Raw genomic sequence first — 25,735 nt, 5'->3', positions numbered from 1 at the left:
AAGAACCTCTTCTATAATAGCTCTTTATTCCACCATCCTTCTTTGATACCCGATTCCACCAGGTTGGGGATGTGGAGCCTGCCATTCTTTTCCAACAAAAGGTACTTCGATATATTATGTCCCAGACAGGTATCCAAAAAAAAATTCCAAGCAATCCTGCTGGCTGGTGCTCCCAACCGAATACAGTCTCTGAGCAGAGTCGTGTATGCTCAGAGCCTGTTAAGCAAACATCGATTGCAAATCTTGGTCCCGCACGTCAAGCAACTATTCACGAATCTGAGGTGATAATCACATATTCCACATACTTCGTAGCCGCCATCCTCGCCAAACGCTCGTTGCCAGCGGTGGTGACATTCGCCAGAGAACTGTCTGGCACTCTCGTCTGCGGTTTGATCGTTGGGAATTGCAAATCCTCCAGCCACGATTCCGAGCCGCATGCGCAGAGCTTCCTCGAGTGTTTCAATCTCTTCAGGCATGGCGATTTGGTTGCGCCGGCCGTTGCTGGCTTGTCTGTTGGCGATGAGGCGGCCTTCATCCATGTGGGGGCAGTAACAGGTCTTCCATAGCTTTGCGCATAGGTAGCAAAACTCCGTGCCGCATCGGCATCTATCACGCTGTCAGCGGGGGGAGGGTCAAACGCATTGTGTACTTTGTTCTTACCGCATGTGATAGCAGCCCGTGGCTAGCTCGATCATTGTTCTGCAGTTGGGGCATCGCTGCCAGTCCTCTTCGAGAGCTACTTGTATCAATGCCTGAACCGATAGATCACTTGGGCACACCCCGTTGTGTCTCGGATTTTGACAAATAGCGCAAGTATCCTTTTGGCAAGTTGAGCATACTGCAATATCAGCGGTGATGTTGCAAGGCTCGATGAACTTGGCACAGCTTCGGTTGCTGCAATATACAGGATTCGGCGTCGTTAGCTCCATCTGTTTTTCCTCGTATTCTGCCATCAGTGATGGTGGGCATAGTTGCTTGCAACGAGATATAGGCAGGGATTCGCCGCAGCATCGAGGTGGGAAAAGGGTAGTGTCTGCGAGGCTAGTGTGAATCAAGTCAATCAAGCACATCCTGCAGTAGGCGTGAGCAGAGTCCTCTGTCGAGCGCTTGCAGGAAAGCTCGAGCGCATCGAAGCGCGGACACAGTTCCATACAGGCAGAACACACGACATGGGTAGCATGCTCGCCGTCAGTTGTTGCCTTCCCTTTGCCTTTTCCCTTGAACTCGGAAGGGCCAGACTCGCTGTAGGGATCATGGTTGGACGCGGCAGCTGATGCAGTGTCATGTTTGGTGTGTTCATGAGTGCCGGTTAATCCCAATGCCTTCTTCAGTAGTTCCAGCCTTTGCATTGGGCTTAGATCCTGGTGGTCATCATCGACCCTCGGTGATTGCATCATGTCGTTTCTCTTCGCTGAACGCGGTAGCGGGGTGTGTTCATCATCGACACCGCTCAGTCCACCTGCAACACCGTGGTCCTCTTCCGCTTGCCTCTCTTCGCGAAGAGATTCGGTAACCACAGTTCGATTATCTCGATCTTCTCTGAGATCCATAGCAAAGACCTGGTCTTGTAAGAATAATAAACTGTACTCCAGTTCATCATGCAATATCATCAAAGCCTTCCGCTCATCTTCTTCTTTCAACTCTTGCAGAGCTGATTGGATGTCGGCAAGCTGCAACTGAATCGCCAGTCGTGCTGTCCTTGGATGAATACCCACCAGCTCCATGATTGCTTGCGGGCGAGGGAAGAGGGGCGGGGGGTTACCTACTTTTACGTTGAGGTAAGAAAATGCAATTTTCTGCGATAGCACTACTGCGTGGTTTGAACAGCTATCGGGAGTTTCTCCCTGAGTCTCAGAGTGGAGACAGCGAGCTGTACTCAGTCGCGGTATCAAATTGTTGTGAGCTTTATGAGAGATGCTGGTTTCATTTTCTGACTATGTTATAACAGCTTGTTAGTGGTTTGTTGCAAATAAAATCTTGTTAAGCTTTGATAAACACTCACTCCGTTGAGATTGGATACGTAACCACGGAAGCGTGCGAGCCTTGAACTGAGGACCATGCAAAAGCACAGAATGTGGACAATTTTGTTGCGAAAAAAAGGAAAGATTAAGTGACAATGAGGCTTTGTGCACAATGTTGACGGGAATTTTGATTGTTTTGTGTGGGAGCTTCGCAAGTGAGGTGTAGTGAAATACTGTTGTGAAAGTGCTTGAGCACGTGACTAAGCAAATGGATTGCATGGCAACAAGATCTCACGGGCCACCTGTGCCCTTCACTCTACCTCGATTGAGCAAAATGAGCGTCAGAAGGCACTCATTTCGAGGGAAGTGGGATACCGCGGTCAAGCTACATGGGTGTTGAAGCACTGGAGGTCAGAGCTCTATAGTTTTAGATAATCATGTGTAGTTGAATTGCTATATTGGTTATATTGACTACTCGCTTCCTGTTTAACGTAGAGTTGGGTGTTTGTGAGAACTTGACAACGACGACGTAGTTCATACTTCCTCTGTTTACGTATTCAAGAGTATGCGCTAGTTTTCCATAGCATGCAATAGAATATATGTACATATGTTGATTTCAACCTCCTTCCTCATGCTCTTTCCTTGAACGGACATAGCGATTGAAGTAATTTGTGTACCTGCACATTTACTAGTCAAACCGCTAGCGAGGAAAGCAGGGTGTACGATATCTACACATAAGTTTCCATTGTACTCATATTTGCATGATTTCCATCATTTCTGAACACCATAGAATCTGTCTCTCATCCGAAAAAAATTCTATACTACGCAAATGGATAAGGAACTGTGGATGTAGTATGAATGATAGCAACTCAAGCGATCAACACCAACCATAACCCCATCACAATCCGTACAACCCCCAAAAAACCCAAAAAACCCCCAGAAACACACCAACATCTCTACCTTCTCCCTTCTCTATCCTCACCTAAGCCCCCTCAACCCGCGCAAAACCCTGAGATCCCCATCTCACCCAACCTCCCCGTGTCACCCGTACCACGCTCCCGGGTCAAACCCCCCCACCCCACTACTACCTACGACCCCCACCACTCAACCCCAATGCATCCTTCCACCCACCTCTTCCCCGGCCAACCAAACCAACGACCCAAAACAATCGCGCAAGCAAGACCTACGTAAAAAAAAATGGCGCTGCAACCCGCTATTCTAGCTCAAATGAGTGAGCAGGACGAGGCGGGGAAGGTGGTTAAGACTTATATTTTGTCTTCTTCCTCTACGTCGTCGGGGTTGGATAAGCATGGGGCGAACAAAAGGGTCGATATTATTGTACGCATTTCCTATGTTCTTTCATTCATTTTTGTTTTTTCATGTGGGAAGTGCACTAGTGCTCTCTACTTTGAATGCTGTATTATTTTTTTTGGTCGTTGTTGCTAATCAGTTTGCATGACGCGTTACTACTATAGGTACCCGAGCAAGCGCACAAAAGCCTTCTCCAGTACGTCGTTGATGTGTTTTTGCCGACGGGGTTTCCGCAGAGTGTTACGGAGGATTATGTCGAGTATCAGATTTTTGTGAGTCGGCTTTCTTTTCCCGTCACTGGAGGGTTTCGTGCGCGTGCGGGGAAGGGGGGTGAGGAAGAGATGCTTGAGAAAAGAGAGGGGGGAGAGGGATAGAATGGATAGGATTGGGGATAACGATATACACAGGATTCACTTCAAGCATTTTCATCGTCGATTGCGGGTATGTTGGCTTCGAGGGCGGTGTTGCAAGGTTCGTTTCTTTTAATTATCTATTTTTTTGCCTACTCTATCTTACCCATACCCCTCATTCTCGAACATCGTTTCTAACTCACCCAAGGTGTGGGCGTGGGTGATTCCAATGCCACGCCCACAGCCGCGCTGCTCCTCTCCGTCCTCCAGGAATCCGTGGGCCGCATGGCAACAATAGCCTTTGCGGATCGATTCGGCACTGCACTCGAGCCAGAGTGCAAAATGTACCGTCTCACCGCTGATATCTTGAATGACTCAGGAATGATTCTCGACTGCCTGAGTCCTGGATTCCCTAAGCCGCTGCGGGTAGCTGTATTGAGCTTTGCGAGCTGTCTGAGGTCACTGTGTGGTGTTTGTGCGGGGAGCTCAAAGGCGAGTTTGAGCGCGCATTTTGCTACTGCGGGGAATTTGGGAGAAGTCAATGCTGTGAGTTTGATTACCCTTTTTTCTTTTTTCTTCGCTGCTCTTTTAATCAATCGAACACATGTCGTGTATTGTTGGGGTTCGTTGTCTCCTCTCAATTATCGCCGGGTAAGCTGGAAGCAAAAACGGGAGGGCAGCGAGTCAAGAAAGATAGTAAGCCGTGTTCAGTAAATGGATTTAGTAGAATCGGGGTCATGAGGACATGGACAAGAGGAGAAACTTCAATCAGGGGTCGTTAAAACAGCAACGTCTATACGGAGATATACTTGCGAGGCTAACGGGAGTTTCAATAGAAAGACTCCAGCCAGGAAACAGTCATATCCTTGCTAGGCATGTTGGTAAGTACCTACCCTCATTTATCTTATCTCTCTCCCTTCCCCTCCCCTCCCCTCCCGCCGTTTGTTCGAAGTCGTGAACGGCCAAAAATACAAAGTAGAATGCTGGATTAACAACCGGACGATCAAACACAGGCAGGGAGCTTTGTGGTATCGCACATCACATCGGATCTAGCAACTTGGTGCACGCTTATACTGCTTTTGGTCATACATCTGGCCACAAATTACGCCGCAGTGCGAGCCGTCAGCATGCAATCGCTTAATCGACAAAGAGCCAATATTCTCTTCAGTCACATTTTGCAGCATGGAATAGTCCTCAGCCCCAAAGAGGTGTCTGCGCGTGAACGCATCTTTGAAAGGGGTGGCGTGCTGCGGTGGGCAGATGACGAGGTACTCGGCAAGTGTAGGATTGGTACCTCTCTGTCGGAACTGCTAGGTCGGATTGGTAGACGTGATAAGCTGAGCGGGTCACTGGCGTTTTGCAGCAATAGTGGCGGCGATGGCGAAAGCGAAGTCGATGTATTCGATTTACTGAGCATTTTCAAGGCCGAGGATTACGTGCTTTGGGCAACTGAGGGACCTGCCGCTTACGAAGCTGTCATCGTGCTCAAGGCTGGGTGCGGACCGATTGATCAGCTTAGGGCGTGGGCACATGCACTGCTTGCTGCGGAGAGAAGGCAACGTGGTGGTAATGGTGGAGGAACAAGAGGTGGGTTAGGGGGTAAGCCGGACGGTGAGGTAGCGTCTGGGGCGGCTAAGGCGGCAACAAAGCATGGGTTGATGGGTGAGCTAAAAGATACGCTGTACGAGGTGCGGAGGATGTTTGACAAATACGGCGACGAAGTGAGGGCCAAAGGATGGAATCTTGATGTTGCCGCGCTCGAGACCAAGGCTGGGATGCGGCTGCAGATTACACCAACGGGGCCATGCACTTCCGATTAACGAGCATTTGAACTATTGGTATACTACAGCAGTTAGAGCGACGCTCCACCCCGTCTGTCCCACACTCCCAAGAAAAGTGTGAAACAAACCAAGGGCGTGGAAAGCATGGGAGTCCCCACGAAAGTCATGTTCCGGGGAGACAGGTAGCCCGAGCGGTTCCACAGACCGTGTTACAGGCGGCTTAGGTAAAACGTCGCTCGGCTACTAGTCAGCTAGATTCCATCATCGTTGTCATCACACGCGCGGCTTGGGGGACAAGCGAGGCTCGAACTGGCCGCATAGGATCGACGCCGGCATGTGGCTCGAGACATATGTTTGAAGCATGTTTGATTGACCGTCAGCATGTCGCCTTTTTGCCGCCTTTGTTTTCCCCCTTCTCTACACTCTACTCCAAATGGGGGTTATTGTCAAATCAATAGTATCTTGTTGCTAACCCGCACATGATCCGTGCCTGGAAAGGAATGGTGTCAGCGCGCTCCATCTGGGCCGGTTTCAAATATACCTAGCCTTTTTTGGTCCGGTCAGCTATGACTGCACCACCGCCGGGTCCATAACCACCATCAAAGGAAAATCAAAAAGAGATGGAGAGAGAGAGAAAGGTGATTGCGGTCTAAGCTCCTTGAGAAGAGCCTAGCAGGCTAAAGGTGAAATGCGGGAATCAGCCTCTGCTCTCTTTCGGTCTCTGTCTATCTCGCTCCCGTGCCTAGGGCCTCAGGTTCCACCTGGACGAATATGCGATGCAACATCATCAACACGGCTGACACGGTCATATAAGACGGGTATATTGTTTGCAATCAAGCGGCCGGTGCAGTCCAAATTGCTTTTCCCGAAAACGTGGTCGTTGGGAAAGGGAAGCCTGCGGCTGAGAGGCTCCAGCGGGACAGAGAGCAAGAGCAAGAGAAAGGGAAAAAAGCAGCCAAGTTCTGCATAGTCGGCGCCACCGTATGCAAGGAGAGGGTAAGCCGTGCCGACCTCAGGCTCGAACGCAAGCGTGTGCACATGGATGCCAAGTCAGCCACTTGGTTTCATCCACGGTGCTTGAACAGACGTGAGAAATGGGGAAGCCAAAGGCAAAGAAGAAGAAGAAGAAGGAAAAAAAAGCAAACGCCACGAAGCGGTGAAGCGGAGAGAAGATGCGAGACATTTTCTTTCCGACTTAGGACCAACGACCACAAAGCGGTCCACAAGCTGCGTCATGGCAGGTTTTCTCTTAAGGCTACTGAGCCGAGTTTGTCTTTGTTTGGGCGGAACACAAAAATTTTCGGTAGTCAGGAGTTCTGGAACTTGGGTAAGGACTGAATCGTTGAGTCGGCTATTGTCGGAAAGAGGGAACACGAAGCGGCGAGGCGCAAAGCAAGAGCGAACACGGCAGGTAGTGTAAACAAGGCAGGCAGGGACATGCAAAGTGCAACAACAGCGGCAAGAGGCTCGCCAGATGGGCCGAAGCAGCATCCCAACAGCATAAGGATGCGTCGGATGTGTGGGCATGTCCGAGGTGAAGATGAGATGACAGGCATTTGTGTTAGTAGGCCGGGTGTTATGCGGCATGGTCGATAGATCGACAGGTAAGAGCGGGCAGACGGCCCTAAACGACATCAGGCAGGATTCTAGAAAAGCGCAAAAGCTTCGAGAAGTCTTCTTCGATGACACGACTGCCAGAGCAGAAGGTGAGCAGGCAGGGGTAAGCGGTGTGTGGTCTGACCAAGTGGGTTTGCATAGGAGGGTATGATGGCAGCTAGCAGAAAAAAAAGCCAGAGTCGGACCGTGACGGACAGCGGCGGAGGGCCGAGGGAAGGGCGGAGGGTGGATGGGCCATGGAAGTCTAGAGAGAGAGAGACTATGTGTGTGGGCTTGGGGAAAGCATGAACAACAGAGGGGAAGGTATACAGCAAGGGTGGAGAGGAGAAACATGGCATCTAGAAGAGTAGGTAAGGCACTAAGGCCGCAGACTGGAATCTCGATTGCGTAGTAGAGACAGCGTGCGGATCATGGATGCACATGGCTGAGGATTGTCTTGTGTCAGGTATTTGTGGCTATACGGAGACGGCTCCCGGCCAGACGTGTGGGCATGGACGCGTTTGTCCCCAGGCATAGGGCCAATGCCAAGCCTGTGGCCGTGCACGGCCCGTTCGCCTGTCTGAGGAGAGCAGGTGGGCATGATTGGCCGTGGGTGACGAGGCCCAAGGCGAACGTTGCATTGCACCAGCGACGGCGCTGGCAAGCGTGTCGACGGCGGTTGGGTGAGTCGGGTCGTTGAGTGCGTGAGTGCGCGAGTGCGTAGTTGTGTGGCTGGCTCATGGACAAAGCACGACAAGTACCGACATAAGTACACACACATTATGAGAGAGTCAGTGTATACAGACGGCGAGCGTGGGCGTGGACGTGGGCATGTGGCATGTGGCAGAGTCATCAGAGTCATAGGGTGGATTAGTGAAGCCGTCGGGCGAGTCGGGCGGCGGCCGTCGTTTTGCCGTCAAGCGGAAGCCTCAGGCCTCAGGCGTGCATACTGCTGCTCGTCTGGCTCACTCATGCTCATTGTTGCGTACATGGACTGCATGCTAGTAGTTTTGTCTGTGTGGAGAGGCCGCGGCCGCGGCAACCAAGACAGCTAGCAGCGGGTGTACGCGCAACAATGCGACTGCAAAAGGAAAGAGTCGACACGGCGGGGGGCCATGGTGTAGTAGGCCTTTGATGCTTGGATGGAGAGAGAAAAGGGCCGAGCGAGGGCGCGGACATTAGGGCGAGAAAGAGAAAGAGGATGACGGCGGCGGAGCGACAGAGCAGCCGACGACGGACAAGGCTGCTGGGGTCAGATAACAACAACAACCGTGCTGGGCTGCAGCAGGCAGTGGCAGTGGCAGTGGCCGTGGCCGTGGTACTACTCTACTGGCACCCACGCCGTCGGAGCAGGCCAGAGGATAGCGTCGTCGTCCAGCATGCCGGTTGCGTTTCTTTTTGGGGTTGGTTTTTTTTTTTCTTTCTTTCTTTCCTTCTGTTCCTGTGCAGCGGTCACGGGACTGGCGGGGCGGGGGGTGGGGAGCAGAGCAGTGACAGTGGAGTGAGGATGGAGTGAGGGTGAGGATGATGGCAGCAGTTGGCATCCCAAGGCAGGCAGCGAGGAGCAGCGGGCGTCGCATTAGCAGTCGCACATACAGGGACGGGTACACAAGACAAGCTCAGCAGCAGCACCATGACCACATCGGACGTGGCGAATGGTGGAGCAGGGCGCCAGCAGGCGAGGGGGCGCGCAGTTTCGGCCGGGATGGTGATGGTAGTGGTGGTGGTGCGGTGCAGCGGTGCAGCGGTGCAGCGGCGCTGGGGCGGGCGTGCGTCTTCCAGAAGGCAGCGGCGGCCAATGGCAGCGAAGGCGCGCGTGGCCGCTTTTAGCAGACGAAGCCGTCCTGTCCTCATGCTCCGTGATGGCCAAACCGCTGGGTGGGGACGGGCCCGTGCCCTCTGACTGAGCTTTCTGCCCACGCATGGGCCCTAAGACGCCAGCGACCGACTCCCTGACTCTCGACGGCGCTTCGCTCAAAACCACGCTGAGCCGCAGATGCACCACGTCCTGTCCTGACGCACATCCACCGCCCTACCTGGCTTACTAGTACCACCACCACCACCACACATACACATACACACTCACCCCCCCACCCACACACACCCACACACACACCCACTATACAAGCACACCCGCCCGCCTTCCACCAATCCAGCCCTCGATGCTGCTGCCGTCGACGTCCTAATCCACCCACCCTTCCGCTGGCCTGTCGACACTAGGTTCTCGCTGAACCGAGTGCCCTCCCGCCGTCAAGCTGGCCCAACAAGTCCACCTCTGTCCCTGCGACGGCTTCGACGAGCAGAGCAGGAACAACGCCCGCCGTGTCTACAAGCACTTCTGGAAAAGCGTCATGGTCACCCGGAAGCCCGCCGCACAAGCCCTCTCCATAAAGACGTCGTCGACCGCCTCGAGCTCCCCCGCCCGCTCTCCCGTCGACTTTGACGGCCACCACTCCAACATGGCCATGGCCGATTACCACCATGCGCAGCCCGCGCCCTTGACCGTCTCCATACCCAAGAACATTCCCAGCCCACAATGCCGCAAACCAAACCTCGCAGAGATACTCAACAATACCGCCCCTCCTCCATACACCCTCACTTCCTTCATGGCCTTTCTCTCGCAAAACCACTGCCTCGAGAACCTCGAATTCACAATGGACGCCTCCCGCTATCGCAAGCACTACTCCAAGATGGTCAGCCGCCATCCTGGCAGCCCAATCTCACCGCTGTCGGACGAGTGCGCCTACGTCCTCATGCTCTGGCGTCGCTTGATCGATGCCTACATTCGCGAGTCAGGCCCGCGCGAAGTAAGCAACTGCTGCCCACAATCGCTCCTTCCACCCCCGCCAACGTACTAACCAACCCCAGGTCAATCTTCCAGCCGAAGTCCGCGATAACCTGCTCAGCCTCTCCGACTCCTACGTCCCTCCCCACCCATCGTCATTGGACAGTGCTGTGGCCAAGATCAACGAGCTCATGGAAGAGAGTGTATTAGTCTCGTTCCTGAACTCGGTCAGCCCACAGAGTGCACATCCCACCATCGGCCACGACAGCTATGCCGGAAGTAACATTTCGCGCTCGTCGACCCGCAGCTATGAGGAACGAAGCATGCTCTCTCGTGCTTCACACCCGCCAGTCCCTGCCCACCAACGCGCATCTGCGCCTTCTTCGCTCACTTCTGGCTTCATGCAATCCCGCCCATTCTCTCACGCCCGTTTCCACTCTCAGCCAACGTCGTCCGGCCCGCCACCGGCAACCCGCGTCACCTCGGGCTACACAAGCGGCAGTGATGCATTGACCGATGACTCGGGCAGTGCAAGCAGCCCATCTGGCATGAGCGATCCCCTCACCCCACCCGGTACTCCGCCTGTGAGCGAATACCCCATGACTGACTTCCACCATGCCTACTATGACAACGCTCCGGGCAGCGGCACCCCCAGCCCCCGCAACAGCCGCGGAGAGCACAATGGGCTCGCTAGCGCTACTAGAGATAGTTGGAAGCGAGTCAGTAGCAAGCTATGGCCCCGCAAGAAGAGCGGTAGCCAGCTCCGCGACGACGAGCCAGGCGTCATTGAGGGAGGCCTCTTCTGAGCCCATACCCAATGCACCCTCACTATTACCACCACTACCACTACCACCACTACACCCACCCTCATTTCCATGTTCAAAAGCACACGATTACGACGATGCAATCAGAGCGACTTGTATCATTTGAATTATGCATACTGGGCTGCATGTCCATCGGCGTCACTAGTTTTTTCTCCATATCTGCGGTCCTCGGCATGCAACGGCGCATCTGGCTCACGACCCGGCGAGGTTGTTTTGTTTTCGGCGTTCCCCATTTTCAACGACTAGACATTCACACGGGCGTTGCAAAACTCGTCCTCAGGCTCATGCACACCCACTGTGGCTTGGTGCTGAGCAATTTGGCGGCGTTTTCAGTTTGACATTGATCAAGAGTGTATCACGACCGAAACCCGGCTGGGTATGATTTTGATACTGGCTTATTTTATATTGACGTGTATCATTACGGCTTCTCCTTTCTTGTTGCTTCTCCCAAACACGCTCCTGAGGAGTCTTTTAGAGTTGAGAAGCAGAGGCGTTTTTTTCTTGTTCATAAGGGTTTTGACGACGGGTTGAAGCAAAGTCGGATTCAATTTAGATACCAAAGGCGCAAGAGAAGCGCTAGAGAATCATGACTACATTACGGTTGGTTTCCAACCTGATAAAACACCTGGTCTTCCTGCATTACTGTCTGTGCTGCATTTGCTGGTATGTACTTAGTGCTAGTTGCGCTGGCACGGAACTACCATGTCGCTCAGTCTTCTTACCCGAGGCATATGCAATAGGACGCCTATTTTTTTTTGTCCCCCTTCCTAACCAGTTGCCCAGCACTGTTCGTCCCGGGTATGCACTTCGCAGCCAGAAAAAGCTTCCCCGCCACCCCCTTGCCTCGACATTCTAGCCCCAATCCCGTGGCCTTGGGGACCACCGTTCGCCCACTCAACGACGTGGTGCGGGAAGGATTTTTGGTCTGCAAGGGGTGGCCGGACCCAGTGATTTGGGGTAGAATTGGTTGAGGATGGGTTGGAGGTTGGGGTATTGTGCGTAGATGAGAAGGGCAATAATGAGGGGGACACGGTTGGAGAGAGTGGTTTGCTGTGTGTTGGAGAGAATTTGCCTCTGTGGTGTTGAATGCGCTACCCAAAGTAAGAGAGGCTACTACTACGAGTTGTTTGGTTCTCGGGACTACAAGTTGCTCCGCAGTCACACCGATCATGCACATCCTTCCACCACTTCTCTCCTATGCTATCAGCTCTACGTATCCACCGCTCCCCTTTTTTCTTTTTCTGTTGGTTTTCTTCGTGCAACGAGAAGATTACTTGCATCAAGGATATGCATAGAATGCAACATGGAGTTTACCTCCCTCTTCAGTACATGACTCTTTCCCCTTTTTCTTTGTGCTATATGCTCTTCTCTGTATATCAAAGATCTGGCCTAGGTAATTTCCACATTTCGTGTATCTCTACAATATCATACTGGTTCTATACATGGCCCGTGTTGCATTGGCCCGTCGCTCGCTTTCACGAGCAATTTCGGCACTTGGAGGATCCGTTTTTCGCTTATCGCGGAAACCCATCTATGGCGGCAGTCGAGCAGAATAGCATGCATTTGCAATTCAGATATTAGACACAAGCACTTGGCAGTGCTCTGCAGCTGGGGTGGTGAAACAAAAAAGGGTCCTAGGCACGGGGGCGGCGGGCTGGTATGATACGGGTCGTCAGGCGTGACATGTTTGAGATGGGAGACGGTTGCATGAATCAGCGGGCTGGGCCTGCACGGGCGGTGAGGTGGGCGCACACCTAGTGGAGGCAAGCCCAGAGGTCAACGGGCGCTGTGGATACGGTGTATGGCGTGATAGTCAGGTGTTCAGTGGTGTGGAACAGCGGAGTTTGCGCACAAAGTCCGCTTGGGAGGAATGGCCCCAAGGCCGAGTCGTGCTCACTATGCCTTTCACCAACCAGACTATTACGTCTTGTAAGCGAAGGAGGATTGGGATAGCCCGCTATGGTCTTTCGAACCACACTGCCCAGCTAATCGTCTCACTGTCGCAGCGCCGTTAAACCAAAATGCCATGCACGACATAATTGCAACCAACCAAATCCGCACTACTTAGCTAGGCAAGTAGGAGTATGCCTAACTCGACTCGACTCGCGACACCCCCAAGACGTCACTATACCCACAAATTCCCTTGGTATCGTTACGGTTGCACCCAATGATGCCACTTCGCCCCTCTTCCCTCGACCCCCCACAGCCTGGCACTTATTCCCGCAGCTCTTGCACTTTCCTCATCCATCCAAGTTCACACACATGCACACATAGCACACCATGCTATCGGCATATTGAGCGGCATCGCACATGCTCTTGCCGCAAAACCACGCACGCAGGCCGATCCTCCCTTGACCTGCCGCATGTGCAATCACGCGCCGACTGCTCTGGCTATCCCGCCCACGGCCAAAAAAAGAAATAGATGTGCAGTTGTGGTCCAAGTACTACACCTAGTCTACTACTTAGTGCCCTCCCAAGACAATGTCCGCCACATTTCGGCAACTCCCGCGCAACAACGAAGCTTGACTTTTTTGCGATATTTTAACAATTTGCCATTTGCTTTTTCCATCTTCTTTGCTCTTGCTCTGCGCTTTTGGTTCTGATCTAATTGACTCTTAGCGTGAATGCACGCATTGAAAGCAAAGAGAGCGATAAAACGTCACCAGGCCGTTTCTCCTCCCCCAGTTTACAGATTTGTCAAAGAATAGCATACATGCCTCACCCCAAAAAAACCTATGTGTTTAATAACCCACTTCCCCGGTTCATATGTATCTTGCCTCTTTTACCCCAATCATTCGAGCAAGGATTATACATCGGCATTGCGTGTGCGTGTGTCAAGGCCAAAACGCAGAAAAAGCCAATGATTTCTTTTCTTTTCTCCTTCCCAAGTCCGTAAGTATGCAGGGTCGCAAAGGGAAAAGAAGAGAGGCCCATGGGTTTTTGCTCCGCGGAATGCATGGTGCATGGGAAGAGGGGTCATGGCGCAGAAAAGTAAAGAACTAGCGGGTATTGCAGAACCCCTCTTTTTTTTCCTCTTGGGCTTGGGCTATTTACATGGGTGGGGGGAAGCGCAGAGCGGGTAGCATGACGAAATATCGGAGGGGTAGGAGACAAGGCTATGCGCCCGCTGATTTCTAACCTGGACCTATGGCAAAAGCAGTCCCTACCCGCGTCAGCAAACGACGGCAAGTGGGATACGGCAAACTGTTGTGTTACTGTTACCTGACGATCCCCATTTGCCTCCTCACTTTGAAGTAGGACAGACGCATGCACGTAGTACACGGAGAGGCGTGTAGATCACGGCATTTCTTTCAACTTCTCGAAGCCTTCCAGAAGAGCAACCAGGTGGCCTTGATTTCCCACGTGTCACCACCACGCTCTTACTTCTTTTATTATTCGATATGCTTCCCTTTTGCTGGCCTTACGCGCGGCTGAAAGCGGAAAAGTAGACGGGCCAATGCACGTCACTCGATTCGCGATTGCATATACTGACGTGTGAGAATCGTAATACCGCTGGTATCGATTATGTATGCCTACGGATGCAGGCGGTGCGTGTGGGTGCCCAGCTGCTCGGGATGCTCGGGATGGTGGTGGTGGTGGGGGGCGATATGTCGAGGGTTAGGCTTGCTTGGGGAGTATGTAGTATGTACCTGCTCTATTGTAGAGTAGGATAGAGGGGAGTGTGGTAGTGCAGCCAAGGCTTTGATATAGTAGAAATAAATAGGTAGTCGTTTTGCACTTATTACAGCCAGTGTATTCATCACATAGCCATTTTGCGTACGATCTTTCCATCCTGCTAAAACTCCACTCATCTTCTTTTCTTTTACACAATAGCATCTACAGGACTTGCAGCAGCATCATCTTCCCACCCAGACCCACACAAGGGCCTTTTGGCTATCTCCAAGTTCCCCAAACGGAACACAACGGCATGGTGCAGATGCTGAGCATCCAGTTTAAACCCTATTTTCTTTCGTTTTATGTTGCTGATTCCACTACTCAGTCTGCTTACTGTGACCCCGCACGGCTTCAAGATACGAAGATACACGTACTCACTTGTACCAATAAAGAAAGAAAACAATAGGATTGGCTACTTTTTCATCGTAGATACGAGGCGATAGTCAGCTTGTTTCGTTTTCCCTCGCCACTCCCCAGCCAATCAAAGTGCTGGGCGCAAAATCCAACTCCACGGAGCAAAAACAAAAAAAGATATTATATATGCAAACTTGCGTATTCCCAGGCCGTCAAGAAACAAATAAAGTAAAGAAAAAAAAGACACAAGATAGAGCATGCGCAAGCAAGCAAGTTGGAATTCACGATACATTGAGACTACCATCTCCATCCCTCCCCTTTTCGCCTCTCATCACCCCCGCACCGATCCGCATCGCCTCCCCCAATCCCAACCCCCGCAACTCGCGTCTCCCCCCCGTCTCTAATTCGACACTCCGCCCGCATCACAAACCCAAACCCCCAAACCCATGCTCCTCATCCCCCTCATTCCCCCTTCATGCTTCCTCTCTCTCTCTCTCTCACACACACACACACACACCCAAATACAGCCCTCGGTTACTTGCATCCAAGCCCCCCCCCCCGGCCTAAACCTGGCCAGACGCAGAGAGAGAGAGGCACCAGGGATGCGGCCAGCGGAGAAAGAGAGAGGAGGGGGGGAAGGGGGAAACTATGCTAGCAATGCCTAGCTAGTTTTTTCTGCGCAAAAGCAGCAATGCATTGATCGGCGCTTTCCGCAAGCAGCCAAGATGGTCGATATAGGGCGCATGCACATGCACATGCACATGCACATGTCTATCTTGCCCTAGTTTACAAGCCTCTGGGAGAAGGAGCCAGGTGTATGCTTCTGTCTTGGTCAGCGGAAGCTAGCGGACAGCGCGAGAAAGTGAGTGAGTGAGAGCGTCGAGTTCAAGTCCGCATGTGTGCAGTACTTGCTTGCTCGTCCGACAATTTTTTTTCTACTAATTGCTATTATCGCTTGTCTGTCGAGTCGCGCTGTTCTTCCTTTTTTTTTCTCTCCAGAGAGCAAACAAGGATACGAGTACTAGCATGCTTGCACGCTTCGTGTTGATCTGTGCGTTGTTCCCACGCTACTACGCTACGGTCGATGGGGGGGGGGGCGATGCAATGGCGGACTTGCTAGGTAGCAAGGCAAGGCCATTGTACCCTTAATTGGGGGGGTTGCCAAGATTATACATATGATCATCTTAGCATGATTATACATAATATACAACAAGGATGTGTGCAGTGCACAGAGACAAGAGAGAGAGAGAGGGAAAGGTTGTTGTTGTAAATGGTAACATCAATTTCCAACCCCCGCCGCTCCTTTCTTTCTCCGCATGTTTTACAATGTGCCCCTCCACTCTTTACCGCTTTGGGGTTAAGGGGAGAAAGACAAGTTTGGGCGGTTTGATTTGTTTGAGTTTAGCAAAAATGCTTGTAGTTATAGAATAGTAATCTCGGTCTCGAGCAACAGCGCGCGTGCGCGCGTCTGTGTGTATGTGCGCGTGCACTGTTGTTCGATCGGGCCGGTCGGGGCCCGGAAGACGGGGGCATGGGCCAAGATGGACATGGTAAAAAACTAATAAAATTGATTTTATATGCTTTGTTTCGCTTTCGTTTAGCTACTCAGCTACGGGTTGGTTGATGGGTGATGACGATGATGACGGGGCGGGCCATTGGGGGGGGGTTGTCATCTTCGTGCTTCTCGGACATTTGGGCAATTCAGGGTAAGGCGACGGCACGCGGCGGATATAACCAAAGGCTAAGGACGTCAGGCACGGGTCGGGGCTTGCAAACTTGTGTAGGTAGAGTAAGCAGGGCGCGGGTTGTATTGCATGTGCATGTCCGTTGCCACTATATTGATAGCATTACTTAGTTTGCCATTGCCATCTCCCCTGTATTGGGCGTTACAACTTGCAGTGGTAGCAAGGGAGATACGAATGGATCAGCACTCTCAACGTCCGTACACATCGATCGAAGTAGGAGTAGGCTGACCATTGCATACGACTTACGTTTCTTTGCCAATGCTTACTTAGGTTTGTTCGTGTCATCTCACTTGTTTCAGATGGCGTAAACAACCGCCCTTACAATGTGTATACGCATTCCTGCCATGCAGTTTGCGTGTTGGGTACCTCTGCTTACTTACTACTGGGCAAGACCGGCATGCCCAGAAAAGGCGTTTCGGCAGCCAAAAGGTTCGACCGAAAGCCACACACGCACACACATGCTTATCTAGACTTTACCCGTACACCGAGAGCTTGTCTCTGCGCCTCCTTTCTAACGGGCAGCGGTGTGCAACCAACACCAGTGATGCGATTCGCACACCCGCTGTCGTTCTGCTTATTGCCATCACGACCCATGTCGAGGGATACTGTAAAACTCTAAACACGCAGCAACGCTGATCACCGGCCTCTTGGCGATCTGCCTAGTCCTTAGATTCTTACATATATTAAAAAACTATGTAATAAGTCCTGCACGTACCATTCGGCATGCCGGTCGGCATAATCAGACGCACAGAACCACAATGTACATGTACATACGTAGGCAGAAAGGAAGTGAAAAAAAAACCAAGTTCAAGCGAAAAACATACCTTGACCTCTCACTCCCTTCACCTACTATACTTTACCAATGAATATATACAACCCAAAGGCAGTAATTCTCGGGAAAATCTCTTCAAAAACTTGGCACCGCGGCCAAATTCTAAAATACGTAGAGTAGCAGTATCAAGTAGTATCCACTCCAAGTCCGATGCAAAAAAACCCAACCATCACGTACCTTTCCCCCTCCCCCCTTCCAACCCTTCTAACCCTTCTCCACATGCCGTCCACCCACACCCACCCACCCACCCACATCCGCATCGTGGGGCTCTCAATCGCGCCGAGCCGGAATCCATGCGTTACTTGCTCACACCCCACACACCTCTCTATACTACTTATGCCCCTCCACATAGCCTAACCGGGCATGCATGCCAAGAGTCTTCACTTTAATTTGGCGATATTGCATCCATATACTGTATCTGTGACAGTGACCACCTGCTGTTTCATGGGATCGGGGGAGGGAGCATGTGAGAGCGATGTCATTGTAAATTTCATCTTCTCTCGTTGGTTTTCTCTTGCTGCTTTTGGGCGGTCGTTGGACCTCGATTCGGGTGAGGTTAAAGTTGGCTAACATGTCTGTGTGTGTGGGTGTGTGGATTGGCGCGCGCAGGGACTAGTTTCAATGGAGTATATGGCGAAGAAGGGAAGGTAAACGACGAACACCAAGCCAATTTTTTACGTTTCCTTCCTGATTCAGCCTCTTGTGTTGTTGTTGTTATTGTTTTTTTTTTACTTTAACTTTTCTTCTTTGCTTTTGCTTCAACGTCGATGTTGGATTTGAGAAGTAGAAGAAAAACATGGTGCTTACTCAGATATGTGGTGATCAAGAAGATTACTGCATTTCTTCTTTTCTAGGAAGGTAGTACGAAAACGCGGCTTATCGGTGCAGAATGAGAGGCAAAAAAAATCGAAGGATGAAAGGCTAGCGCGATCGAAACTATCATACCAAGATCGCAGTGTTTCTGTTTCCTTCTTCACTGGGATAAAAAAGACACGTAGAGCGTGTGTACGTGCGGTGCGGTGGAAACGGGAAATGGGCATAGTGATGATGTAATGCATTTGCAGCGGTAACATTGAAAAACAACAAAGAAGTAAACATCCGTATATTGTTCTGTCGCGTGACAGTAACATCAACAGATGCCGTCTCATCTAGCGTACATGTTCTAGAAGCCTCGCTTGCAACGCAGAAGGACTGACCCAAGCACGTGTTCCTCCCGTACGAATAGATGAAGCCGTTGCATTAGCCGATGAAGCTAGAAGCGACACACCAGCGGCCCAGAACGAACTTAAACGCCATCGCTCGAATATCTAAATAGTTTTTAATAAACGATCCTGGAAATTGAAGATATCGTCCCGTCCAACTCTTAAAGCGTAAACACATGTCCAAACACCCGTCGTCGAACTAGGCAAGCATGGTGTGCAAGGACGAAAACGCGCGCCCTGATAAGGGAAAATGCAGCATGCACAACACTGCATATACCCGGTACGCGAGACCTGCGTCCCGGGTTTTATTTGCCCTCTACCGTATTCCTCGAGATTGCAATGATCTGAATCCACGTCAACGGTACATTAATAGTACTTGTGATAATACCCTTTGGGGGTACGTTAATGGCGGAACATGGTCGCTCCTGGACACACCCCGTTGCACTGCATCCCATTCCGCCATAACCAAGCGCCCAAGTCTTGTGGGATATGACCCAGTTGGTCCATATTAGATTGACGTGTGGGTGATGCATAAAGGACGTCAATGACCGTATCCGGTGTCCGAGCAGAGGGAAGGATGAGGCGGTTTCTCGCTGCAGCAGATATTAACGATACCACTAGCATCAAACCGCAAGTTGGTAATCGTATGCTGGGTAAAAGCAGCAAGCACGTTATCTGGAACATGTTGCCAAGGAGATTCGCGTACGAGGTGCCGGGTAGAATGGCAGTGTGCATGAAGTAAAACACCGACAACACTAGAGGAACGTATTACCAGCGATTGGGCTGGCCCATCTTCCCTTCTTTGCTGCGCGCATCTCAGCGTACAGAGCTGGATTGATCCCCTTCTTCTTACACCTCTTCAGTTCCGCCTCGGACAGCGTGCTGGTGTCAAAGTCACTTGCGCTCCATTTGCTGCTTCCGCTGGATTTTGACGCTGATCGATCTCGTCCAACTTCTTCTCGTATCGAATGAAGAGAGCGATACTCCTCACTTGGTGAAGTGGTTGATCCTGATAGAGTGAACGAGCTTGACGATCGGTTAACCGACGTTGTCTTTTCAATAACCAGACGACTAGGACTGGAAGACCCATCTTGCGTCTTATCAGACAGCTTGCGAGGCATCATTTTCCGGAACAGTGATTGGGGTGTGTGGTGATCAAGACTTGCGTATTCCAGAGGAGTTTCTACAGGCGTGGTCGACTGTATCGAGCTGGAAATCGAAGAATGTGTTGATGATGCTTTGGATATGATACTAGGCGGTGGATTGGAGTACAAGTCATCTTCCATAGCATACCATTCCGAGCAAGGAGCCTCGGCTTCTGGGGGGTCATGCGAATCTTCGCTTTGATTATCAGAAGCAGTCGTCGTCACTGAATTGATTGTTTCCAAAGAGGTTTGTCGCCGCAGATGCGGAGGCAGCTTCTTGTTGATCTTGAGTTCCCTCTTGTTATTCCGATAGGAAACGAGCCCGCGCGGATGTCGGCGCGAAGCTGGCGGTTCAATGACGGGTGTTGGATCAGGTGACGTTCCGTCTTTGGGTTCTGACACCAGGAGCGGATACGAGTATTTGCGAGCTAGATTTCGGGGCGATGGTGCGCCGACCGGATGCGATCGCAATGGATTAACACCGGGTGAAACGGATTCGTGAAGCGTGGGTTCATTGTATCCGTTACGTCTGACTGAGGCTGATTCATCTGGCGCTATTGGGGGTAGTGGGGCTTCGTCTCCCTGCTCGTTGATGTCGTCAAATATGAAGGTACGGTACTCGCTACGCTGCTTCCGTGCTTCGAGAGCAGCCCTGGGTGAGCGACGAATCGGAGGAGGCAATGCATCGTCAATGTCCATTGTAGCGCTCGAATGGGCGAATGATGAGTGAGGTTGCAGCATCACCAACTGTGAAAAAGAAAGGAGACCCAGACGCAAAAATGCGCCGATCGCCAACTATTGAGTAGGTCCCGCTGAACCTCCCCAGGAAGAGTAGCTATGACGCAGCTGTGCCTGCCAGAATCTCATGGCGTTGGCTAGCGCAAGTACAGGAACATGGCTGTACCTTGCATATAGTTCATGGTGATAGATATCGGGCGCCGAGATCAGGTATCAACTGCCATGGAATAGGGATATCGACATGGCATCAGCAGGCTGTGTGCGGGGCATTATATCGCGTCCGTTATATGTGCTGCCGGATGTGGATAGCTTGTACAAGGTGGATGTTGATGGCAGCGATGAATACAAATAGAGCTGAACAGCCGGGTACTTGGAGGTCGATTACGCGGGTGGCTAGGGCGTCGGCCGTTTCACGCCGTTGTAGGGCAGCCAGCGGTGGGAACTGTCACGTGACCGACTCCTCTACCTCGACTCTCTGACGGACGGTCACGTGTCCTGTCGACCCGCCGCAAGATGTATAGTGGCTGGCAATGGCATTGTGGGTGGATATACGAGAGTGTGTCAGGCCAAGCAGAGAGGGTGCTAGAGCTCGTTTCAAGTGTTGGGAGCGTGTCAGAGGCGGTTCCAAGGAGATGTTTCATGGCGGGCGGGCCCTGACAGGTCGGGAGAGGGGAGAGCATCCAGCCAACCGCACGGCGGAAACGGGCTAGACTGGCCGTCGGCGTCACCACCAACTCTAACCCCAACTAACCAACCAACCACGACGACCACGACGATTTCTTGGGCGCTCCCTACCCGTGCTTGAGCCTCACCTCACCGCTGCTGTCCTCGCGAGCAGCATGTATGCAACGACCATCCTCGCACCACTCCCGCCGCGCTGATCCCGTGCCCGCTCGCCATGAGCAACGACACGCCCACGCCCATCTCGGACGACGAAGTCGTGGCCCTTACAAAGGCTGCCTTCGAGCACTCCCGCCAGGATATCACCCAACGCGCCGCCGCAGAGGCGCCCCGCGAGTTGCAGCAGCAGCCCGGAATCACCATCGACCTGGGCCACAAGAACATTGCCCGCCTGCCCGACGAAGTCATCGATGTCATACGGACAGAGATTGAGAGGTACATGCGATACAGGACCCCACCCTACCTCTCTTGGTCTTCGATAGGGGATATGCTGACATGTCAGGCTCGCCCTCTCCCACAATCTCCTTGCCACCCTCCCCTCCCGCCTCATTGAATGCAAACGCCTCCGTTATCTCAATGTGCGCTACAATGCCATGCGCGAAATCCCCGATGCCGTATGTTAGCCCCCCTTCTGGCACACACATACACATGTCGCAACTAGACCGCTGACGCTTATCAGATCCTCGAGATGACCTCGCTGGAAATCCTCGACGTCAGCCGGAACAAGATCCGGTCTGTCCCCACCAAGATTGCAAACTTGACCTCGCTCAAGGTGCTGGCAATTGCAAAGAACAAGATTGAGGAACTGCCCGTATGTCTGGGAGAGATCAACAGCCTGCAAGTCCTCAAGCTCGACGGCAACCCGCTGGTCTTCCCGCCGCCCGAAGTGTGCACCATCAAGGACAATGCCCCCTCACCCGCAAACGAGAACGAACGAGATGCCGTCATAGCTACGCAGGTCAAGCGGTTTATGCGCCAACACATATCCAGAGAACGCCAGCGGGTTGAACTAGAAAGAGTGCGAGTTGAATCTTCGGGAGACGAGAGCTGGACCGAGAGCAACCCAGAAACTCCCCGCCCCTCGAAACGAGCGAACGGTGGACGCTTCCCGGTGCGACCGAGCCTAGGCAACATAGAGGGCTTCTCTGACCCCAAGCCCGACTCTCCCGGACATGCCATTCCGCCCATCCCAGTTCGTTCCCACTTTCGCGTTGCGTCTACGACAAGTAATGGTGCTAGTACCGGCATCACTGTTACCAAGAGGCCTCCGGTTGCTCCCCTAATCTTGACGAATGTCAACAACGAGCGTAACCGTAGCCAGAGCGAAGGCTCCGGTCCCTCGTCGCAGCGCCAGAAGCGTATGGGCATTTACACTAACAAGACATCTGAGCTGGCATCAGTCAATGAGTTGCGACAAAGCAATCATTTCCGCGGCTTCAGCCAGGGTGTCCTGGTTCCTGCTAATGCTGCTTCGAACGGATTTTCTGCATCTGGAGCCTATGAAGACACTGGTACTGTCCGATATCTCGCAAACCGTCCGCTCTCTGATGTCCGTGAACACCGACGTGGGTCACGTGCGCCTGATATTGTTGTCGAAGCGGCAAAAAACTTCCTCTATGCTATTTCCCAGCTCCACGATTGTGTCTCGCACATGGTACGTTCAATAAAGCTGACAGCTAAGACCAAAGAAAGTTTGCGTCGCAAAGAAGACTTCTATCGCAGGTACTCGACTACCTATCTCAACATCCGAGCACTGAACGAGGTCCTGCACAAATTTGACACACTAGTCGAAGAGGACGAAGAAGAGGCGCAGAAGTTGTCGAGAAGTGTGTACATGTACGCGCTGAGGTGTCTCGATTCCTTCATGTCCATTACTCTTTCAGTTGCCGAGAATCGCATCGAGATTGCTCAAAACGCGAATGCGCGTATCATGCGGACTTTTGTGCTTCTCCAACAAGGAAGTTTGATCGAGATGAGGAATGCTTGTTCAATACTAGGTGCACAGTTCAGAGACACTTCTGCTGCAGCAACGAGGCCCACTGGACCCGATAATCTCGCCACAGTACGCGCGCGACCGTCAAGAGCTCGTCGCTTCCCGACATCACCGCCGCAGCAGCGGAACGGATGGCAAATGCCCCCACCAGTCATTCTCCATAGCAACGAAAACAGCCGATCAAATACCCTGACGAGCATCAGTGCCGCAACCCCTCGCTCGGGAGGCTCCTTTTCCACCACTGCGCCAGGCATGACACGATCTAATACGCTTACTAGCAGCTTTGATGAAACGGACGAAGACGCTCAGTTTGACAGAATCTATACAAAGCTCCGGAACGCATCCGAAGGCTGCAGAAACTCCATGGCTCAGATTACGCGCATGATGCGAGAGCAGTTTGATAGTCTGCGGCGTGATCTCGACTCTGAGGACCCTCGAATTAAGGCATTAGCGAACCTCATTGACAAGAGCAACGAAGTCCAACAAATGGCAAACCCTCTTGCAACTCGCCTATCACAGATGCAGCTCAAAGACAATTATACCCGGGACCAGCCTGAGTTTTGGCAGCAATGTATGGGTTTCGTCAAGGTATGTACAATCACGCCTACACAAAGCCTAGCTGTTAAGACTGCCAACTAACACAATCATTGTAGGCTTGGCAGGAACTCGCTGCAGCATACACCCAGCAGGGTAGAGAACACAAGCTACTTACTAGCGAAGTCAAACAGCTCATGCGGCCGCTGCACAAGATGGTCAAAGAAGCCAGTCTGGCTATCAACGATAGCCCATGGTCACACCTTACTAGTAACAACATCGGTATGATGGGTCCACCGAGCCTAGCATCGTTCACATCACGGACCCAACCACCCAAGGTTCTACATAAGCCTAACGGAACTATGTCATCGAGTGGCGGACCATCGTTCCCTGGCCCGATCAACACAGCAATACCTGCAATGGGATCTGTCTTCTCTGGACAACCTTATTCTACAGCGAGCTTCGGATCGCAGGGGTCGGGCGGATACAGCACGCCAGTTCCTGCGACGCCATTGAGTGCTGCGCTGGGTGCGGCGGCCCAAGCAACTATCCCAAATACACCCAGGATGCCTTCACAAGGTTCCAACACACTCAACGTCTTCGAGCGTGCTGATCGCCTATTAAGTCAAACAAGCCGACGCATATGATTGTGTTCGACAAGGGTTGAGGGGGGATGCTATCCTGTTTCAAATCACGGTTACTGCTACACGTCCGCTCTTCAGCCGTAGCATATGGGAGTCCACAGACCCAGGTTCCACACCAAACAGTAGTAAGGTAATCATACCCTTCCTTTTTCATTATGCTTTTCCCCTCCTTATTACCCTTGCCTAAGCCTGTTTTTTCGGCTATCTGCACAACATTAGCGACGGCGTTTGTCCGGATTTCACTCCTTTTCTTGTTCTGTCTTACTGCACATGGATTGCATCTTGCGAGTTTGCATATCAGGGAACACGGCGTTTGAAGTCTTGTGTTTTTTTCTTTCTTTCGTCATTTGCATGTACTAGGCGTCTTTTTGCTTGATTGAATATGGGAACTTCTGGTGGGTGGGTTAGTCGGCGGCAATGGCCAAGCTGGATAGATGGAGCACTGGTGGAATCGACGTGATTGAATGGGCTATGCATGGGACGTGCATTTTAATGTTTTGTATGAAATGGCGGTACTCAAGCTGGTGTGGATGGAATATCGGACCACGCGTATAGATTAAAAGAGGAATTGCTGGCATTTCTTCTTGATTGAAAGTTATGAATGGGTGGAGGGGGAATGAGGATTAGGAAGGAAAAATAAGAACAGAGCAGGCAATCCAATGTGCGTGTTCTGTTTATCTATTGGTGTTTACTAGTGTCATTCTTATCCTGATTCCTTCCCTTAAAAGGGAAAATGAGTGTTCAATAAAAAGCGACTTCTTGATAGGATTACAGCAGCTTTTTTTTCTTCTGAAGCTGGAAAACTCAGCTTCTCTCTAGAGTGATTTCATTTACTTTTTTTGATACCCGATTAGCCAGATCGGGTATCAAAAAGAAGACTTTGCAGAGAAAGTCCTGGTTCTCGTGAGATAGAGAGATAGACTCCAACCCGCACACACACCCACAGTCTCTTAGTAACGCGACTTTGAAAGAGAAAGCCCCGTGTTCAGATTTGGGTATATCCGCGGTTCTAAGCCGGAGTTCATTCTTAGAGATATATGCCTTTGTTTTAGATAGGTCCGAACCCAGAACAAACATGTTGGTAACACTACCAACGCCTTCTCCGGTTGGTAGTATATCATATTATATTAATTTAACGTGCTTTATGGAACCATCGGTATGGTATCTCGAAGTGTGGAGCCCAAGCCGTACAGTGGTGGATCACAGCCTGACTGTCTAGTTATGTAATCGGTTGTGTACTATGGCTATGTGGTAACGGTTCCACTAGTTGAGCAGCTGTTACAATGGCTATGGGCGATTCAATTTGGTATTCACTACATTGATTTGGTTGGCGATGTTCAGTGGCCGACATGGTAGTCGCGTTGGTTCTTTTCGCAGTGCCAGTTGACTTCAGCCAGGTTTTCGAAACTGATCATGCATGGTAACAATAGCCATTGTCCATTGGATCTTGTTAACATTTCAAACGTGCACCGGTCCCTAGTGCAGACATCGAGTAAGTTTAGAGACGCACAAAGATATCGGGAAGCTTGCACGTAAATTCCTCGCTGAGACATCCACTTTTGCCTTGGCCAATCGAAAATAAGG

At 51.6% G+C, this 25,735-nt stretch overlaps 6 protein-coding genes across 6 annotated transcripts; 4 read left to right on the top strand and 2 right to left on the bottom strand.

The window, feature by feature from the left end:
• Positions 1-533: 533 nt before the first annotated feature.
• On the bottom strand, positions 534-1,175 carry COCMIDRAFT_54435 (uncharacterized protein; the record flags this gene model as incomplete). Its single annotated transcript, XM_007685280.1, has 2 exons — positions 534-606; positions 661-1,175. Coding segments are annotated over 2 exons (588 nt in total), but the record flags the coding sequence as incomplete, so codon positions are not given.
• Positions 1,176-3,472: 2,297 nt separating this feature from the next.
• Positions 3,473-5,442, top strand: COCMIDRAFT_82967 (uncharacterized protein; the record flags this gene model as incomplete). Its single annotated transcript, XM_007685279.1, has 6 exons — positions 3,473-3,544; positions 3,680-3,743; positions 3,831-4,168; positions 4,459-4,503; positions 4,636-5,209; positions 5,243-5,442. Coding segments are annotated over 6 exons (1,293 nt in total), but the record flags the coding sequence as incomplete, so codon positions are not given.
• Positions 5,443-9,239: 3,797 nt separating this feature from the next.
• On the top strand, positions 9,240-10,590 carry COCMIDRAFT_82885 (uncharacterized protein; the record flags this gene model as incomplete). Its single annotated transcript, XM_007685278.1, has 2 exons — positions 9,240-9,806; positions 9,868-10,590. Coding segments are annotated over 2 exons (1,290 nt in total), but the record flags the coding sequence as incomplete, so codon positions are not given.
• Positions 10,591-14,823: 4,233 nt separating this feature from the next.
• On the top strand, positions 14,824-15,204 carry COCMIDRAFT_82848 (uncharacterized protein; the record flags this gene model as incomplete). The annotated part of the gene is made up of 1 exon (XM_007685277.1): positions 14,824-15,204. The coding sequence occupies one exon, from the start codon at positions 14,824-14,826 to the stop codon at positions 15,202-15,204; it is 381 nt and encodes a 126-aa protein (XP_007683467.1).
• A 3,967-nt stretch (positions 15,205-19,171) lies between these two features.
• COCMIDRAFT_22416 (uncharacterized protein) lies at positions 19,172-20,260 on the bottom strand (the record flags this gene model as incomplete). The annotated part of the gene is made up of 1 exon (XM_007685202.1): positions 19,172-20,260. One exon carries the CDS (start codon positions 20,258-20,260, stop codon positions 19,172-19,174), a length of 1,089 nt encoding a protein of 362 aa, XP_007683392.1.
• Positions 20,261-21,197: 937 nt separating this feature from the next.
• COCMIDRAFT_1272 (uncharacterized protein) lies at positions 21,198-24,154 on the top strand (the record flags this gene model as incomplete). The annotated part of the gene is made up of 4 exons (XM_007685184.1): positions 21,198-21,415; positions 21,483-21,594; positions 21,660-23,561; positions 23,627-24,154. 4 exons carry the CDS (start codon positions 21,198-21,200, stop codon positions 24,152-24,154), a joined length of 2,760 nt encoding a protein of 919 aa, XP_007683374.1.
• Positions 24,155-25,735: the final 1,581 nt, after the last annotated feature.

This window comes from Bipolaris oryzae, assembly GCF_000523455.1.
Source record: "Bipolaris oryzae ATCC 44560 unplaced genomic scaffold scaffold_8, whole genome shotgun sequence".
In the NCBI taxonomy this organism is placed as follows: Eukaryota; Fungi; Ascomycota; class Dothideomycetes; order Pleosporales; family Pleosporaceae; genus Bipolaris; species Bipolaris oryzae.
The sequence above is the reverse complement of the archived record's forward strand: the minus strand, read 5'-3'. Positions and strand labels throughout refer to the sequence as shown.